The 20811-nt window shown below is 42.1% G+C and overlaps 1 protein-coding gene across 3 annotated transcripts in view; it reads left to right on the top strand.

Moving 5' to 3' along the window:
- Positions 1-20811, top strand: part of RNASET2 (ribonuclease T2) — a 72018-nt gene that overhangs the window by 35051 nt on the left and 16156 nt on the right. The window contains exon 10 of one of the 3 annotated variants that reach the window (XM_048844019.2): positions 1570-2100. The exons of 1 other annotated variant lie outside the window; for it this stretch is intronic. In XM_048844019.2, the coding sequence (XP_048699976.1) occupies positions 1570-1758 (189 nt within the window). In that variant the 3' untranslated portion in view covers positions 1759-2100. Of the gene's footprint in view, positions 1-1569; positions 2101-20811 lie in introns of those variants that run through there. One more of the 3 variants, XM_048844023.2, reaches the window with a different exon arrangement.

The raw sequence follows: 20811 nt of genomic DNA, 5'->3' as shown, positions 1-20811 counted from the left end.
GTTATTTCTATTCTGGAAAGGAGGAATGGGGAGGCAATGATAGTGGTGCAAACAGTGATTGCTGTCATGGAGACTGCTCAGGTGTGCATGCATTTATTTTGTTACAAAAAAATCCAATACATTTCTTCTTTTTGAAGGGTGCCCAAATACTACAGTGATGAGAAATCTCTTTATCAGTATAAATTAGAGCTTCGCTCTAGTAAGAATCTTAAAAAACGATAGCCAGTATCTTAGGTATTGTGACAGGGTCGGCCCAGAGAACTACAGGAGAGTGATAGAAGGCAGATATATTAGCCCCAGGTTAAGTAGGTCCCTTTTCCCTGGGTAAGGTAACAGGGAAGGTTCCAGAACAATCAGGAACTTTCTGGAAACAATTAAGGCAGACAGGCTGATTGGAACACCTGTAGCCAATCAAGAAGCTGCTAGAATCAATTAAGGCAGGCTAATCAGGGCACCTGGGTTTAAAAAGTAGCTCACTTCAGTTTGTGGTGCGCATGTGAGGAGCTGAGAGTGAGAAGGCGTACTGCTGGAGAACTGAAGAGTACAAGCAGTATCAGACACCAGGAGGAAGGTCCTATGGTGAGGGTAAAGAAGGTGTTGGGAGGAGGCCATGAAGAAGTAGCCCAGGGAGTTGTAGCTGTTGCACAGCTGTTCCAGGAGGCACTCTAGACAGCCGCATTCCACAGGGCCCTGGGCTGGAACCCGGAGTAGAGGGTGGGCCCGGGTTCCCCCCAAACATCCCAACTCCTGGTCAGACACAGGAGGAGTTGACCTGGACTGTGGGTTCACGAAAATGGTCGAATTGAGGGCTGCTGTGAACCTCCAAGGCGACCAAATCCACCAATAAGCACAAGACCCACCAAGGCAGAGGAGGAACTTTGTCACAGTATCCAAATGGATTCACTGACCTGCACACTTTGTGAATTGCATAAAGGGAACAAGGTGTCTGTACTATGAACTGTATGCAGTAGATACTTCTGTAAACATCATCCACCCATACCTTTACAGTGACTTATCTTCAATATACCATAAGAACAAGCAATCTATATCTAGAGCAGGGATCTCAAACTCAAATCACCATAAGGGCCACATGAGGACTACTACATTGGCATGAGGACTGCATTACTGACACCTTTTCATACAAAGATACAAAAGCCCCCCACTCCTGCCCTGCCTCTTGCCACCCATTCCCCACCCCCATTCCAGCCCCGAGTCCAACCCCTTCCCCAAACCCCGGCCCCGGCCTCGCCTCTTCTCTGCCTCCTTCCTGAGCGTGCTGTGTCCCCGCTCCTCCACCTTCCCTCCTGGAAAGTCCTAAGCGCTGCCAAGCTGTTTGGCGGCGGGAAGCACTGCGAGGTAGAGAGGGGAGCAGCATGCTCGGGGAGAGGGGGGGTGGAGGCAGGGAGGGAGCAGGGGGGTGAGGGGAGCTATGGTGGGCTGCAGGAAATAACTCCGCAGGCTGCCTGTTTGAGACCCCTGATCTTGAGGATTAGCTTATTTTCTCCTCTACAACAAGAAGCCTCAATGAGTGCCTTCAAAAGCTGAGTATCTCATTTTTACTGTTTCTAGGGCGAAGAAGTGCAAACAATTGGTCAAATTGAATTCTGTTTTACCAAAGACTTGGAGCTGAGAAACTGTACACACTCAGAGGCTGAATCCTACGTAATGCCAAACAACTGGCATTTTGGACCTGAGGAGTTGTCTGTCTGTAATGATACCCTGACATATTACCCTGCACAGGTTCAGTTTTACAACTGAAGCCTCCAGAACTTGAAATACTTGGTAACAGATACCTTTTTAAAATGAGATACTTTGCAAAGCAATGAGAAAAGTTGTTTTGAGTAAGTGATACTATGCTTGCCTACCTCACGGGAGTGATGGGGGAATTAATGTTTGAAGTGCTATAGGTATAAGGTGATTCTTTTGTATTAAAGAGGCAATGGGCCAGATTCTAATGTCAGTTCCTTAGGTGGAAATCTATGGTAATTGCACTAGTTTAACTAAGGTCAGAAGCTGACTGGTTTTTTTACTATAGGAAACACTGTTTAAAAGAGAAATGGCTTCTCAAAGTTCAGAATTGAATTAAAGTCCGATTCTTTATCTGGGCACTCTTTTTTTTAAAATTATTATTTGTGTGTTTTTTGGAATTGCAAACAGAGCATGAATTCGTCCCTCAGCCCACTATAAAAATATTCTTATCTCTCAGAGTGAGATGAGTTTCTTGGGAGAAAAACTTATTCAGACATGAAACTAAGGGTCTTGTTCAGAGCTCCTTATGCAGGCAAAACACTGATTAGCTTCAATAAGAATTTTGCCGGGGAGTGCTGAATAGAGGCCCTGTCCTATGTGGTGTTAAGCCCCTTTTACACCCATTGAAGTCATTGAGCATTGTGTGTAACTGTTATCTCACAGGACTGGGCTTGTTATCTTTGTGTTGTCTTGTTTGGCGAATGAAAAGCTAAGATGCAAACTCCCAAATGTGGCCAGTGGCCACTGATGATTTTGGTGCCCCAGTTTTTAGCTGCCCTTTTCAAAATGCCAAGATTTCCCTCTCCTCCAGATGCTGAACACCTGTAGTTCCCATTGATCTGACTTGTGAGTGCTCACTAGTCTGAAAATTACACCCAAGATTTCTGACTGGGCAGCCAAAAGTAGAGGCACCCATAAGCAGTAGCTAGTTCTGAAACTGCTAGCCTGAATGGCTCCATATTCTTCTGACATATCTGATATCACCAAACCCAAATGTTTGAAAACCTACTACTAGAAATGACTTGGTAGGTCAGGAACATAAGAACCGTCATACTGGTCCGTCTAGCCCAGTATCCTGTCTTCCGAATGCCAGGTGCTTCAGAGGGAATGAACTGAACAGGTAATCATCAAGTGATCCATATATCGCATATGAGGAATCTTAAAGGGCCAGGACTTTTAGAATTGTTGCATCACTAAAGAATAAATCACATTATTTTGTAACACTTTTATATTGTAAAGGAGACCGACTTCAAAGGATGCTGGTATTATCTGGTACGTTTCAGTGATTCCTGTGTGGGATGGCTGAATACACTACTGAATTTTACTAATAAATAGTAAGAGACAAATTCTGTTCTTTGTTTTCAAGGTGGGGGCTCCAGCTGAGTTCTGTGGGCATTTTGCTTGTATATGAAAGAACACAGATTGGCTCAAAGATCAGAAATAATTCACTGCTTATCAGTATTACTTTGGACTGAATCCAGAGAAAGTCAGTGAAATTTTCAGGGATGGTACTTTGTCTTCTGGTAATGCTGTGAGCATCTGTAGTTCTTTCATCAGGACTGATTTAGTAATGAACACGGTATGAAATTATCAGTAGTAAGAGGAAATCTTTGTCTTGGGATCTTTTAAAATTTCAGTATGTATGTTTGTCCAGTAACACATCTGTTTGTAATGGTGAATGCTAGTGCAGGATCCCTTAATGCAATGATTGTCAGTAGAACCGTGTTGGTATTGTTGAATAACTTCTCAGTGCACAGTAAAGAGTTACAGGGACATAACCTGCTACTGGTAGGGCCCAAAGTTACATTTACATCAGGCTTTTGGAAAATACACTTTCAAAAGCCCGATGAAAATGTTTGCATGAAACTAAATATTTTTGCTGACTAATTTCCTGTGAAGTTGTGAATCCAAACTACAGTATTGTGTGAAGTGCATGAAACTCCGAGTGAAACAAACCTTCATCCTAGAAGCTTGTACTACATGCAGAGTGCTCATTAACATTCCATTTTAGGTCCTTAAGCTTTCCTCAGTTCATGCCAGAATTTTCCAAGCAATGGTAACTGTTGAGACTTACCTAAAATGCATGAAATAATGAGAACATACTTGCTTTCAACAGAGTCTTTCTGAAATCATTAATATGGCTTTTTTCTTCTAATTATGGGGAGCTATCTTTGACAGTAGGGAGACTGGCAGAAAATTAATCCCTGTTGGGTGAAATTCTGTTCTGTGCAGAAAACCAGCACAAAGCCTATGTGCTTCTTTAGTACCATTTCAATTCTCATCATAGGGCTTCAGTGGTGCATAAGCTTTGTTCTGGTCCTTTACACAGAGGTTGATTTAATTCCAGTATGAACAACAACCCCAGGGATTTAAAAAAACAAACTATGAATCAGTCAGCGGGGTTCTTTTTATTTGTTTTCTGGGGCTGGATCCATCAGGCTCTGTTTTCAAGCTTTGCTACACAACCGCGAGGGCTGGAAACATGTCTTCTTCAGTGAAAGCTGTGATTCTCACATAACATGAATTTAGGAGCCAGGGTTTAAATACCACATATAGTGAGACTCATGGTAAAATCATAGGAGTTGGCAACCCTGATAAGCCCTCCCACTTCAATTATAACTTGGGCACTTGAAAGTCTAAAGCTACCATTTATAAGTTAGTGTACACCTAAAAGGCTTCAGCAATAAGTACTCTAGGGTACTTTTTTAAACTGCCTTCATTTTATTCTGCTATTGGAAACTTATTGGACCAATTTTGACGTTTTGTGATATTGTCCATTATCAAAGCTACAGTCAGCAGCTTTCTTTCATAATTCAGGATATAATGATAGAGTTTAACTAGCCTTTTGAAAGGGTATGTCTACACTGGAAACTTCAAAGCGCTGCCGCGGGAGCTCTGGGAGAGAGCTCTCCCAGTGCTCCTGGTAATCCACCTCCACGAGGGGACTAGCTCCGAGCGCTGGGAACCTGTCTACACCAGCACTTTAACACGCTCGGACTTGCTGCACTCGGGGGTGGTTTTTCACACTCCTGAGCCAGCAAGTTAGAGCGCTATAAAATGTAAGTGTAGACAAGTCTTTTTGAAAAACACCTAAGTTGTAGAATAAGGGCTTGATTACATTTGGAAGCTATTGCGAAGTAAACTAGAGTGTGAATTTAAAGTGCAATAACTATTCCACACTAAATTCCCATTTGGACACACTTATTCTGAACTCAGGGTGCCTTTTTGTGGTTTAGCTTAATCTACTTTCGGTTAATCAAAGTGCACAAAGGTATGCTTAGTGTAGAATAAGTGTGCCTACACAGGGAGCTATTACGGAATAGCTATTCCAAACTATTTCCCAGTCTAGACGAGCCCTAAGAGTCACTTTTGCTAGCTGTAGAAAATGCTTATTAACTGGGGATTGGCTAAAAGGGTATCTGATCTGTGTTCTTCATTGTCCCAAGAACTTTCCAGATACTACATCTTAGCATCATTGTTTTTATGGAGCGAAAACAATGACATGCTTCAATAACTGCAATCTCCCAAGAATCTCTCATGGAGCTCTGGCTTAACATTTTCTAATCGCTTCTGAGTTTTATTATTAACTCAACTGTCGTTAACCCAACTAAAAGAAAATAGAATGCTCGAGACTTGACAGTAAATATGGCTTCCTTGGAGCCTACATTTTCTGCAGGCCTTTGTTTAGTACTAACAAAAGTGGATACAGCATGGGGGGGGGGGAATCACACCAGCAAATGCCGGATGCTGTACTGTACAGTTATCAATTTGTTGTTTTGCTGAACTTCTGCAACTTTTTCTCAGTCATACTCGTACCTGGCTATCAACAGCCAGGAAGGTTTCTTAAAATTGAGAAGTGGCAATAGAGTTGTTGATTCATGTTGTACAGTTGTTTAGTGGACATTTAAATCAATAACAGCATTTAGCTTTCTTCTTTTCTTCCTGTATCACAGGATGCTGCTAAAAATATCTTTATGAATAATGCCAAACAAAAGTTGGGGGGGGTGGGGGGTGTAATGTTAATACCTATAGCAACTCTCTGCAAAGACTAGAAATCTCTAATACAAACCAGTTTTAATGAAATCCTAGGCAAAACAACTGAGAGTGCAATTATGTACTTTAAATGCAGGGAAACAAGAAACCAATTGTCTAGATGTGACAAGCTAACAGACAACCTTGCCACAGTGAAATATGCAAAGATAAAGCCAACTCTTCCCAAATACAGAACCAGTGAAGATAAACAAGTATCATCTGGGAAGTATAAAGCACATTGCCAACCCAGAGAGGAATAATTGCAACTAATGTAACAGAGAAGAGATTGTGATTGACAAGCACTTGCTAAGCTAGTGTACAAGCTTCCCAGTATTGTGAAAAATATATTCTATACTTTATCACAGATGTGAGACTTTTCATTTAAAAAACTATATAACTGAAGGAGAAAGATGACAGAGACAGCATCGTGCTAAGTAGTAGCCTGCTTTGGAATATAGAAAAATTAAAAATGAGTCAACACAGGAAATTAAACACCTAACACACGCTGAAGTCCTGTTCTGTGCACATGCATTTACCTTAGAGATCCCCTCCAAGATCTTGGGTTCGGTTACACTTTGGCCACACTTTTATGTATCTCATTAAAAAAAAAATATTTTGAATTTGCTTTGCCGCTAACAGTTTAACAAAACACTACAGCTGTTAAGTATAGTACCTTGGTTTTGGACTACACTACCTGCTTAATGTCAAAGTCCTGCTGCAAGCCACAGAGGTACGAGCAGGGCCGGCTCCAGGCACCAGCGTTCCAAGCAGGTGCTTGGGGCGGCAATCTGCAAGGGGCGGCAGTCCGTGTGCCGTAAGGGCGTTTCCGTGGCGGCGGCAATTCTGTGACAGCCTCTCTCTTCAGCCGCCCGTGGTGGCAAATCGGCAGCAACTTCCATCTTCAGCTGTCCGTGGCGGCAATTCGGCAGCAGCTTCTATCTTCAGCTGCTCGCGGCAGTGGCAACTCGGTGCGCTGCTTGGGGCGGCAAAAACTGTAGAGCTGGCCCTAGGTACAAGGATTCTTCTTAAAAAAATGAGAATTTTTGTATTGGAAAGCATTAGGCAACCTTAATATTGAGGTCTTTGCTGCTCACCCTATAATCCAAAACATTACAGAAATGCAGGTGAGTAGAAGATATACTTAAGTCTGGGCTAACATCTGACAAGCTCTCTCAGATTTATCCACAGATATCTTAACACTAAGAACACAAGAACGGCCATACTGGGTCAGACCAATGGTCCATCTATCCCAGTATCCTGTCTTTTGACAGAGGCAGATGCTACATGCTTCATATGGAGAGAATAAATCAGGGTAATTTACTGAGTGATCCATCCCCGATCATGTAGAGCCAGCTTCTACCAATCAGAGGTTTAGGGACACCCAGAGCATCTTTTTTGAGATGGGTCGACCAAAATGGCATGCAGTATTCAAGGTGTGCGTGTACCATGGATTTATTTTGTGATATTGTGATATTTTCTGTCTTATCTATTCCTTTCCTCATGATTCCTAACATTTGATTAGCTTTTTTTACTTCAGCTGCACTTTAAGTAGATGTTTTCAGAAAACTAGCAAGAGTGACTCCAAGGTCTCTTCCTTTAGTGGTAACAGCTAATTTAGATCCCATCATGATGTATATAAAGTTTGAATTATGTTTGCCAGTGAGCATTACTTTGCACTTCATATTGAATTTCATCTGCCATTTTCTTGCCCAGTCTCCCAGTTTTGTGAGATCCCTTTGTAACCCACTGCAGTCAACTTTGGACTTAACTAGTTTGAGTAATTTTGTATTGTCTGCAAACTTTGCTTCTGTCAGCCAACAGGGATGAGGACAGGCAAGCCTAATGGCTGGAGCAGACAGTAGACCTAGTGGCTGGAGTCAGTCAGTTGTTGGGAGACACAGCCACAAGTAAAACTGGGAGGCAAAAATGGGGTGCCAAAGCCACGGGTCGAGCTAGAGTCCATAGTCAGGAGCCAGAACCAAGGGTCAAACCAAAGGGCAGGAACTGGAGCGAGCATGGTAGTGGGCAAGAAAGGGTTCAAGGTAGGGGCAGGACAGAGGCAAAGCTGGGTTCAAGGCAGGAGCAGCAGGAATAAGGTAACACAGAAACCGGCACAGTGATGGACATGAGTTTAGAAACCAGCAAGCTGCTGCTGGCTTAAGAGCCGGCCTGCTAGCCTCTGCAGCCAGTCAGGATGCATGGCTAATCAGGCAGTCTGCTGCAGACCAACTGCACTGATGAGGCTGCCTGGAGACTAGCTCTGCTGCAGGCCCTGCTTCCTGACAGCTATCTCTCTATTTACCCATTTTTCCAGATAATTTATGAATATGTTGAAGAGCACTGGTCCCAGTACAGATCCCTGGGGGACCCTGCTATTTACCTCTCTCCATTGTGAAAACTGACCATTTAGTCCTATCCTTTATTTCCAATTGTTTAACCAGTTACTGATCCATGAGAAGTCCTTCCCTCTTATGCCATGACTGCTTACTTTGCTTAAGAGCCTTTCGTGAGTGACCTTGTCAAAGGCTTTCTGAAAGTCTAAGTACATTATATTGACTGGATCACCCTTTTCCACATGCTTGTTGACCACCTCAAAGAATTGATATTGGTCAGTCATGGTTTCCCTTTACAAAAACTGTGCTGACTCTTCCCCAACACATCGTATTCATCTATGTGTCTGATAGTTCTATTCTTTACTGTAGTTTCAGTCAGTTTGCCTGGTACAGAAATTAGGCTCTACCAGCCTCCAATTGTCAAGATTGCCAGTGGAGCCTTTATTTAAAACAAAAAGAAAAAAAAATCAGCATCACGAGCTCTCTGCCAGTCATCTAGTACAGAGACCAATTTAAGTGATAGGTTATATACCACAGTTACTAATTCTGCAATTTGGTATTTGAGTTCCTTCAGACCTCTTGGGTGAATACCACCTGGCCCTGGTGACTTATTACTGTATAACATATCAATATATCATAAAACCTCAATCTGGGACAGTTCATCAGATCTATCACCTAAAAAGAATGGCTCAGGTGAGGGAATCTCCCCCTCATCCTCTGCAGTGAAGACTAATACAAAGAATTCATGTAGCTACTCCACAACAGCCTTCTCAACCTTGAATGCTCTTTTAGCACCTTGATTGTCTAGTGGCCCCACTGACTGTTTAGCAAGCTTCCTGTTTCTGATGTAAAATTTTTTTTTGCAATTATTGTCTTTTGCTGGCTGCTCTTCAAATACTTTTGTGGCTTGCCTAATTATACTTGACTTACCAGTGTTTATGCTCCTTTATATTTTCTCTGGCAATTACCTTTCTAAAGAGAACACACCACCGCCGTCCTCAGTCATATCTGCATTCTTTAAAAGAAAAAAGAAAATCTACCATCAGCCTTGCAGAGCTAACACAGCTCCAGGAGAGTGAGCTGGATTCTTTTTTGGCTCATGCATCATCAAGAAAATCAACTAAATTCCAATAGCAAGACCACCTGTGCTACTTCACTGATTTAAAATTATATGCTTAGTTCCATCTGTGCCACCTCATTGAAGCTGGTGTGGAGAATTGTTTTTATGAATAATGATGCTGTTGCCCATTCTGACACCAGTGGCCTGTTTGGACGTCAGTGGTGCCCCTCTGCTGAGCAGTAGATGTTCAGGGCCTTGCAGGTTAGTTTCCCAGTGGGGAAAAAAAGATGAGTGATGCTGAGTCTGGTTTTATCTTGTGTAACTTGCGTTACTTCCACAGAAGCACCAGTCCAGAAATGAGATGGTCAAACAGCATGCAGGGCAAGCCCTTCATCCAAGTATCTCAGCCCAGTACCAATGCCCAGATCCCATGGTGCAACTCTGCCTCAAGAATGGCTTTGGACACTGAGTTAGAAAGCAAACTCTCCTGCTGTTTGCACAGCTTTCTCTATCCCAAAGCCTTGTGTAATCCAAAGCTAACACCACAGCATGTTTTGTCAAAAGTTAAAACTTCCTCTCAAGCTAAGAAAAAGAACCTGGAGGATTGTATAATAGTACCACAATATCATTGCCACAGAAAGTTGTTCAGGCCAAGAATTTAACAAGACACTTACCCTGGTAACAAGAATATCCAGAGTTGTTATAATTAATATCAAATATTTTGGAAGGGATATTAAACCTCGTGCTTCAAGGCTTAAACCAGGCTCTAACTAGTAGAGACTAGGATGAGACCTAATGTGTGGCATGCGCAGATTTCCCTACATCTTGCCTGCTGCATAGCTCTTGTATCTTCCTCTGAAACATCTGGTACTGGTCACTGTCAGAGACAGACCACAGGACTGATGGGGTGTGATAATTCCTATGTAACTGGTGACATCAGCTTTAACAATACATTAAGCAGATAAAAACCCCACAGCTTTGAAAATTTGTCGGAAACAAGATTCCATTTGCAGGGCTGACAGTTAACTCCCCTTTTACCTGTAAACTGAGCAAATTTGATAAGAAAATTGCTGAGAAATGTAAAATAATTCTATGGTGTTTGCATAAAGTCACTTTTCAGAGTAGAACCACATTTTGTAGAAAACAGGTGGCTAGTTTCTGTGGTTCCCACAATTGTCCTTTGCAGGTAGGGCTTACGTAAATCAGACAAGATAGGCCATAACAGAATCAGCAAGAGCTAAAAGCTCATCAGTTATACTGTAATGATTGCAAACTTCTTAAACATGTCTGATATCCCAATAGGCAGCTTCTATCAGATCAGCTAGTCTGCCAAATAATTATTAAAGTTGCCATCATCAGCTTCTGTACCGAGAGAAACTGTTACATATTTCCATCACAGGCATAAAACTTCCTCTTGTTGACCCATGTGGCAGTATTATCTGGGTAAAGTCTCACTTTAACCCAAAGACTCTTCCACAGGTTAAAGTGTTAAGGGTTCTTTCCCAAATTGGGAGAGTTGCACAGGTTATAACCATCATAGAAGTTGTGTTTGTTCAGAAAGCTTTTGCTGTCAGTCCCCCAGGACTAGATTCTTGGAGGCTAGTGTTAGAGCAGTCTCAGTAGATGGACCCTGAAATCACTTTCTGTGGGATAATCAAAGCTAGAGTTTAACAACAGCCAAGTTGTGTTGCAAATCCTTTTATTTTAGGTACTTACCAGATGATGGAGGCATACGGTTTTGCAAGATTTGTTGGCTACCAGGTAGGTTGATTAATAGTGTGACTATTCTGTTACCTAATGAGGGAAACAGCATTGTGGCCCTTAGGGTGCTCAGATACTTTGAAATTGTTAGGACAATAATAACAATTACAAAAAAAACAATTGCTGGACAATGGCTTCACTTTTATGTAAATAATGGTTCTTGCTGCTTTGTGTTTGTCCTTAGCCTTCTGAGAAATTCTCATAGGTTTCATTCTCTAAGTTCTAGAAAAGTCAACACCTGACTCAGCCATTATGGAACAAAATTCAGGATCTTGGGGACCCATTGACCCTGGATACAAACTACCCTGTAATTTTCAAATACAGTAGAACCTCAGAGTTACCAGCACCTTGGGAACGGAGGTTGTTCGTAACTGTGAAATGTTTGTAACACTGAAGAAAATATTATGGTTGTTCTTTCAAAAGTTTACAACTGAACATTGACTTAATGCAGCTTTGAAACTTTACTATGCAGAAGAAAAATGCTGCTTTCCCTTTATTTTTTCAGTAGTCTACGTTTAACACAGTACTGTTCTTGCTTTCTTTGGGGTGGGGGGGTCTCTGCTGCTCCCTGATTGCGTACTTCCGGTTCCAAATGAGGTATGTGGTTGACTGGTCAGTTCGTAACTCTGAGGTTCTGCTGTATGTAGTTTTGTTTTCAATTAAACCCACTTCATTATCTACAATGACTTCAGAGAACCAAATTCTTCAATCAAGTGCCAAAAAATTTCATACAATCTTTCAAACTAGTGAATGTTCCTTAGCAGTGGAGTTCTGAGAGAGCCTGACAACTGGATCCCTTGAAATTCTGAGGAAGGTACAGTATGTGTGCCCATTAATGGCTCTTAATCCTTTATTTGTGTTTCCCTCCTGTTCTAAAGACTGTAGCTAAAGAATGCTGACTGATGGCATTGGTTTGTTGTGGGGCATCTTACTGACTCACAAGCCCCCTGACAAGATCACAAGTATCATCATCAGCATCTCCAAAAACTAATAGGGGGGAAAAAATGGGAAAAGCAGATAGAGGCAGAGCGGGTACGTTCAAATGGTACTCCCACTGAGGGCATCCAAACTAAGCAATTACACCACCTATCTGCCACTTTAGATGTTTACATACAAAATTTAGGTCCTCAAAACTCCTACTCAGGTGCTGCCTAACCATGTAGGCACTTAAGTTTCCACTGGTAAAATCCTGTGGGTTCCAAAATGTCTACTGGTGGGCATGCAAAAAGCCAGCTCTGTCCTGACATGCACCTTACATCTAAGCCCTGGCAGGATCCTCAAACTAGATATATTCCTGCTTATCTTGTCTGTGGGGCCTGATCTGGTCAGGGTTCTTGGAGCACTCCTACACGAACAGGGCCAGCACAAAACAATGGTGGTGGTGCAACCACACCTCACATCCAATAGCCCAGTGGTTAGGGCATTCACCCAGGCTCCAGGAAACCCAGGTTAAAAATCTCACTCTGTTTGAGTTGAAGCAGGGACTTGAACTTAGGTCTCCTATTCCTACCTCCTACATAAGAACCCTAATCACCAGAAGAGTTCATGGGTGTGGCTCTCCCAATCTCTCCTGTTGAAGTTCCACTTTTTATAAAATCCCTGACTAGTGAGTGAGTGTGACTCTATAGGCCAGTGATCGGGGCACTCAGCTGGGAGACCCAGCTTCCAGGCCCTGCTCCAATAAATATTTCATACAAAGTGGAATAGCTTCAACAAGAGAAATTTTCCCCAGCTATCTTACATCCTCGTGGTTAGAGCAGTCATCTGGGAGATAGGATACCTGGGTTGTCAGTATCTGCTTCAACTAAGGTGGATTTGAACCTGAGTCTTCCACATCTTGAGTGGGTGCTCTGGCTAGTGAGCATAAGGGAGACACTACCACCTCCCTTTTCCCTCAGGAAAGGACTGATATGTCTTAGGTGCTGAACTCTAGGAGGTGTCTCACAGCTGAGGATCCTAAATGGAGGCAGGCACCTCCTGTTAGGCACCTAGCTCTTTTTGAGGGTCAGGTCTTAGGACCCTCCCTTCTTCTTGGCATTTCCTATTGGCTAGCTTAGTTGGCTCCCTGCTCAGCATGCTGGCTTTTGTGAATCCTTTCCTTAGGGACCTGACTCTCCCCATCTATTTTATAGGGTGCCTGAGCACCTAACTCAGAGCTGTGAATTCCATCGGGGGGCAGGGCACCTGAAAGTTAGATGCTGAGTCTAAGTCCCCTTTTTGGGATCTAGTCCTTTTGAGGCTGATTATCAGAATTCCTGAGCTCCTACTTTCCAGTTGACTTCCACTGGAAACTGCCAGTGGATCTAGGGACAGAGGTAGGAAGTTTTCATGTATTGGCAGTTTGATATAATCCCTCATGTGACAGATGCAGCCAAATATACATATATTTGACAATATAAACAACATTTAATTCAGATTACACAATCCCTCCAGGTTTGCAAATCAGTAAGACAGTTAATAGTTTTTAGTCTGATACATACTGCACATTCTAATAACCCATTGTCATTTTGAACGTGAGATGGTGATTAAGCATTCAGTATACAAGATAATGGAGACTCATTACAGTCACTCAGAGTGAGAATGTACCTGGGCTTAAGATATTTAGCATCATACAAAGATTATTTTATTAGATACTTGGAAAAAAAAAACTATAGCTTCCTTATTATTCTGCAAAACTAATGCTTGCCTTACGATGGTTGGTTGCTCTAATCATTTCTCATTATAGTAAAAATCATTGATTGAAATCGGACGTAGGATGCCAGAATGTGTCATTGTAAAACGAGATAATACCTTCATCAGATAATAGTGAATACAGTTTCCTGCTGAAATACCAGCTTTAAAAAAAAAATTCAAAAAACAACACAAACCAGGTATTAGCTTTTGTGATGAATTGAATTAAAATTCTTCAAAGTGTATGTCTGGTCAGAAATGTGATGATAGAAAAAAAGCAATTTCTTACCAAACCAGATCTGTTCCTCCAGAGTTCTCCTTTCTGTTGACTTTTTGACTAAAACACATTTTTACTACTTTTTACTCCTGTGGACACCAAGGACTAATTCAGCATTGTGAGAGGGAGCTAGATTTTATTCTGACTCTGCCATAGAGGCCTGATCCAGCACCCACTGAAGTAAAGATCTCCACAATGGGTGTTCGATCAGGTCTGTGGCCTTCACACGTGTTCTCAGTGCATGCATGTAGTCCTTTTGAGTTACAAGATGTGGTCAGCCACCATGGGTCAGTCAATCCTTGTAACTCCTAAAACTGCTGCTAATGATAATGCCATGCACAAGGACACCTGCGCATACTAGAAGTGAATTGAGACCACTCTGGGTAAGGAACTAGCTTAGCACTTGGGGATCCTTTTAAGGTTCTGATCCTTCAGTTGATAGCATGCAAAAGGACTGCTGTGCCCCTATGGAAGGAATAGATCTTTGTGTTGGCTGTGGCGGTTTCCCAATGCACTGCCAACTGTGGGATTAGAGCCAAAGATTGTAGCCCTCTTCCATTGTAAAACTCTGTAACTATGGCTGGGGAAACTTGATTTGCCTGAAAGTTGTCGTATTTCCTCTAAAGGCAAAGGAAAATGTTTCCAGAAAGTTTGAAGAAAATTCAAATCGTGTGAGAGTTGCAGGTTATGTGTATAATTACCCTGATATGAAACCTCGACTTTCGTCTAAAGTATTTTTGGATCCCTTTAGCTCAAATTTGGCTTGTTAATTACCCTCCAAACTTTTTATATTAGTAAATCTCTCTGAAAATATCATGTCAACTCCATGTGAAGAAAATTAGTTGTAAGCAAAACTATGAACGATTTTTTTGTAGTTAGTTTTGGACCCAATCCTTATTCCCACTGAACTGAATGGGCGTTATGAGCCCAAGCCCCTCCCAGCTGGGGCCAGTGGAAACTTTTGCCATTGCCTTTAGTGGGATTAGGTGAGCATGTTGCCTTATAGTGAATGATTACAGGTTAGAAAGAACAAAGGCATTTTCTATAGGCAACCACGATCTTCCTTTAGCACATGCAGTAAAGGCCTGAGGGTTTGGAGCTGTTGGCCCAAGGTTACAGATGTGTGTGTTGTTTTGTTGTGGAGACATATTTAAGGTTGTTGACATGGTCCCCTTATAGACTTGACCACCCTTGTGACTACAGGAAAGAAAGAAAATCTTTTGTATTTAGCTTGTGTTTGATTAATGTGGAAAATTTTGAAAATCTTCCAGTATTAAAGGGCTCTGTGTCCCCAGTGAAATGAGGAATTCTAAGTACATTTAAATACAAACTGACATTCAATTTTTCTGTGACTTCAGTTTCTCTCAATTTTTTGTAACATTTATACCGTATTTATCATCTTTTTAAATGTTTAGCTAAACCGCTAAAAAAATGCTATCAACCGACTATCAGCATCTGGGTAGGAATAATAAATTGCAGCCAAGGAACTGGGCTCAAATTAGGCAAGGCTTTCACAATTAAATATAATATAATGAGAAAACAACCAATCTAGAAAGACAGGAATAGATTGGGGATGCTTTTCCTAACTTGTTTAGCATTTTTGTCTAACCTTTTATAGTGACAAAAACCCACTGCTATTGGTTCTAGTTCCAGGATTAGAGGGCTGGACTGCTTTAAATCACAGTTTTGTTATTGAGTGTCTCCAGTCAGACTCTACTTATCAATAATCTCTGCAGCAGGAATGGTTTACAGTAAAGCTCGAGCTCAGATTCCTTGTGTTCAGTAACGACTCCCTCTTCCAAGTGATTTGGCATCGTTCGTATTTATGCTGATCGTCAGCCTCATTTTTCTCATTTGTTCTTTACAGAGACATTATTCCTATTACCATTTCCCGAAATCTTCCCACAAGCCACTCAATTTGAGTGTCATTAAGAGAGCTGGAAACCTTACTTGAGTAATATAGCAGAAAGCTTTGCAGGGTGAAGCATAGTTATGAGGGGTTATTGTCTTAGAGAAGTATTCAATTTCTTGATTCCTTGTTGCTGTTATCTCTAATATCTGGTTCCACTTTCTGCACCAGTAGTTCTAGTTCCTCCATTTTGTAACCCAGGCTCCTTGCATTGGTGTACAAACATCTTAGTTGTTTCTACTTGGCTTTGCAGATTCCTCACCCAACTGGGTACAGTCATTCTACTGACAGTATTGCCTACCTGACTGTTAGCTACACTGGTATCGGCACTATCTTTCCTCTTAATGTCCATTCCTCTACCCACTGCTGTTCCTTTCACCATTGCTGTATCCTTCTTCCTTGATTTTCCTCCTGTTCAATGGTAGGACCAGGCATGGAGATTATATGAGCATCTCCCAGCCATCTTCCCTGAGTTCCTAGTTTAAAGCTCTTTTAATCAGTTGTGCCAACCTCCATCCTAGGAGTCTGTTTCTCTCCCTGCTCAGGGGGAGTCTATCCCATGAAAACAGTGCTCTGTCCATGAATGCTTCTCAGTGGTTGAACATCCCAAAGTCCTCCTTGTAGCACCATGACCTGAACCATCTGTTGATCATCATAATCTTATCTTGCCTTTGTTCCCCTTCTCTAGGGACAGGTAGAATCCCACTGAAGATCACCTGAGCCTCCATTTCTTTAAGCGTCTTCCCCAGCCTTGCATAGTAGTCATTGATGTGTCCCAGCAAGAATCAAGCAGTATCATTTGACAATCAGTGGATTCTTACCAGCTCCCATTAGGATCCTCTTCAGCCTCAGGTCCACATCCCATACCTTAGCTCCTGGAAGACAGCACACCCTTCTGTTCTCCAGATCAGCTTTGGTGACGGGCCTGTCTGTTCTTCACAGTAGAGAGTCCCCAGTCATGTAGACCTGCCTTTTTCTGGTGTTGGTGTGATTCTCTGGCCTTCCTCCTGTTTTTTTTCTGGCTGCAAGTCCTCTCTTCTGTTCTTCCTGGCAATTTTCTGAGAGTCAGCCTATATCTTCCTGAGGCTCCAAACTCTGGCTCTCTTCTTATAGCCGCTTTTCTCTTCTTCCTTGCCCTCCCACCTTCTGTTACTGCCTGCGGTGCCCCTTGTTCACTTTCCAACACAGCAAACCTGTTCCTAAGCAATATTTCTCCTTCACTAGCCGGTCTTTTCCTCTGCCTGGTTCTCATAATCACATGCTTCTACTGGCCACTTTCTTCACCCAACAATCTCCCCTCACAGTTCTCCAGTAAAGCTTGCATCTGTGAATCTTGACTTTTTCCTTCAGCCTCCTCTTGCCTTCCCCCCTCACCTGCTTGAACCCCCTTCAAAACTCAGCCATCGTTTCCACCTGCATCTCCAAACCTCAGATTTTCTCTTCCATCTGCTCTAACGGGTGGCACTTTATACAAATAAAGATTTTTTGGGTACCTACCCCAGGGTAATACACATCCTGCAGTTTCCACATCCGGTCATCTTCATTGTCTTTTCCATTCCTGGGGTCACTACCACCCCCGCCTCTGTATCTATCATAGCCTTTTTGCCTAACTTCCTGTCAAGGAAAAGAAAAAGACCAAAAAACAAACAAAAAAAACCAACCACCAAAAAGCAAAACAACCAAATACCACACATCCCAAAACTCCTCTTACTCTGACTCTCCTGTTTACAGATCTGTTTGCTGGCTCCTGTTCAGTGTATTTTAGTTAGTCTATTTTGTTGCATGGCATTTGGGAGGACTTGGCAGGAAGAGCCTGTGTGAGAGAGGGTTTTATGAATAAAGTTGTTTTGGGTGTATGGGAGTTGCTTGATAAATACAATTATTATTGCAGAAGAAATGCAGAACTCTGACCTCAAACAGTTGGCAGTTTACTGTTGAAGTGCATTTATTTGTAATTTTAAGGCTAGTCACATATTCTATTAATGATTTCAAGATGTACATTTTTAAAGTATTTTTTAAAAAGCCTTTCAGTTCACCTATAGTGTTTTACCTCAGGCATTATACACTGCATATGTCAGTGTTCATTTGTGTTGTCCTTTAAATCTTACATATTAGAGCTGAGGGAGTATTTTCATAGAAATATGTGGTCTCAAAGTGTTTCCTGGAAATATGTCTGTTTCAATGAGGTTTTCATCAAGGTGTTTTGGTTCAGAAAGATTTCTCATGCTCGATAGCCTGGTTGGGTAGTGGGAGATGGTCACAGAGTGGTTGGACCCTTTTAGGGGAGTCGGGGGCAAGGCAAAGTCTACTCCTGATAGGCTTCTTTAAGAACAAGCCCATCTCAGCCCACCTGTAGTAATTAACTGCCTAGGTGCCCATTTGGCAACTAATTGACAAATGAGTATGTGGCCTTGTTAAAAGGCTATCAGAGCTCAGTGGGGTGCTCCTAGAGGATGTCTCTGTTTCTCCAAGCCTATGGGGAAAGGAGTAAGTAGGGGAAAAGAGGCTAGGTGGGTAGAAGCTGGATGAGGCCTACAGCTGGCCTGAGTTACCTCCCTGCTCTGGGAGGAGGGCTGGGGATTCCTGATTCAAAGAGACAGTGACTATTTGCCACTTAGCTCTGGGAGGAGGGCTGCTCGGAACTCCTAGTCCAAGGAAGAGAGTGATTGTTTACAACCCAGCCCTAGGAGGAGGGCTGTAATATGCCTGAATTATCACACAGGCCCAGATGGAGGTCCTTGGGCTCCTGGATTTAGGAGAGGTTGGAAGCCTGTTTTGATTAACACCCAGGCTCCCAGAAGAAGGGTGGATTTGAGGACTGAAGAGTTTGTACCCTGTGTCTCTCAAAAGGATCAAATTTTGATTTAAGTACTCTGCTCTGATAGTAAATCATTGCAAGACCACAAGCCAAAGAATCCAAAGTGGCACCAGGCCTATGCTGTGGTACAGGGGAAACATGCTAGGCCACACCATAGAGACCTGTGTTCAAATCCCTGATCTCCTTGATTGAGTGGTCTAGGGTTTAAACAAGCCCATATTCTGGAGCAGGGAGTTGAATGTTGGTCTACGACAAACCAGTGCCTCCACCCATAGACCATACAGTATGACATACAAGTATGTCTGGCCTGCCCCTCATGTTTTGATTTAAAACCAAAACAAAACTAGACACTTCAACACAACTTCATTTTCATGAAAATGTTTGAAAGGGTTTGTCAAGGTTCCTTCCCCACTCTGAACTCTAGGGTACAGAGGTGGAGACCTGCATGAAAGACCCCCTAAGCTTATTCTTACCAGCTTAGGTTAAAAACTTCCTCAAGATACAAACTTTGCCTTGTCCTTGAATCCTATGCTGCCACCACCAAGCGTGTTAAACAAAGAACAGGGAAAGAGCACACTTGGAGACATCTTCCTCCCAAAATATCCCCTCAAGCCCTACACCCCCCTTTCCTGGGGAAGGCTTGATAAAAATCCTCACCAATTTGCATAGGTGAACACAGACCCAAATCCTTGGATCTTAAGAACAATGAAAAAGCAATAAGGATCTTAAAAGAACAATTTTAATTAAAGAAAAAGTAAAAGCATCACTTCTGTAAAATCAGGATGGTAAATACCTTAGAGGGTAATCAGATTCAAAACAGGCAAAACCTCTAGGCAAAACCTTAAGTTACAAAAAGACACAAAAACAGGAATATACATTCCATTCAGCACAGCTTTTTTACCAGCTATTTAAACAAAAGGAAATCTAACACATTTCTAGCTAGATTACTTACTAACAAGTTCTAATACTCCATTCCTGTTCTGTTCCTGGCAAAAGCGACAGACAGACAGACCCTTTGTTCTCCCCCTCCCAGCTTTGAAAGTAACTTGTCTCCTGATTGGTTATTTTGGTCAGGTGCCAGCTAGGTTATCTTAGCTTCTTAACCCTTTACAGCTGAAAGAGTTTTGCCTCTGGCCAGGAGGGATTTAAAGGTGTTTACCCTTACCCTTTATATTTATGACAGGGTTTGTTTTCATTCCAATATGGAATGAGAACAAATTTGCAGTTGCTGAAAAGCAGAATTGTCATCCTCTGGCCAGCTTTATTGGAGATTTTTGCTATAAATCTGAGAGCAAGTGGCTGGTACTGGGAATTCTTCTATCACCTCAGTGGTAATTTTACTTCTAATTCTAAGCCTTTGGTACCTGGTTTCAAGAGCTTGTCTGTTAATGCAAAGCTGACCAATTAGAGGAAATCAGGAGCTAAATGAGTTCTAAAAGAGCACAGCAGATATAGGCTTAATTCATGAAAGCTAATGAAGTAATAAGAGCATTACAAATAGGCTCAGTGATGGCTAGGCTGGGTATTTTATACCCCTGGGAAATCTATTAGTGTTGGAGTTTGTGCTCTTGATCAGAAAGTGTGTCCACTTTGGTTGTCGTTAACTAGAGCAGGGATTAAGGGGAAAAGTTTATCTCTATCAAAAGCATCTCTGGTAGGATTAGTAATTGTATATGCACTTTAACTCAGTTCAACTCGCTTCTTCTTAGATGGCTTTTAGCTATGTAGTAACATTATTGCAGGATAATACAGTCACGGGGGTGGTTTAAATTGCTTCAAATAAATTCTGGCTCAATCAAGTCACAGAAATCCCACAAGCAGAACTGCAGCCAAATTTATAAAACGTTCTGCAAACATAAGACAAACCCCTGGGATGAGAAACCATATTTTGATAGTCCTTGTGACATTTATACTCACTGATTATTCTTCAATTTCTTTATCTTTGCCACCAGGATAGCCTTGTGGTTTAAGGCATTGTGCTGTAAGCTTGGAGACCAGGGCTCTTTTCCCAGGTCTGCCACAGACTTCTTGTATGCCAGTAGAGAGTTAATGGAATTTCTGTACCTCCCTTTCACTTACAACACACTGGGGATAATAACACTTCGTTATTGCACAGGAGCATTGTAAGGGCTCATTTATTAACGTTTGTAATGAGCTTAGAGATCTTCTGATGGAAAGTGTAATTAATCACTGGAGTGAGCA

Source organism: Caretta caretta, chromosome 3, assembly GCF_965140235.1.
Source record: "Caretta caretta isolate rCarCar2 chromosome 3, rCarCar1.hap1, whole genome shotgun sequence".
Classification (NCBI taxonomy): domain Eukaryota; kingdom Metazoa; phylum Chordata; order Testudines; family Cheloniidae; genus Caretta; species Caretta caretta.
The sequence above is the reverse complement of the archived record's forward strand: the minus strand, read 5'-3'. Positions and strand labels throughout refer to the sequence as shown.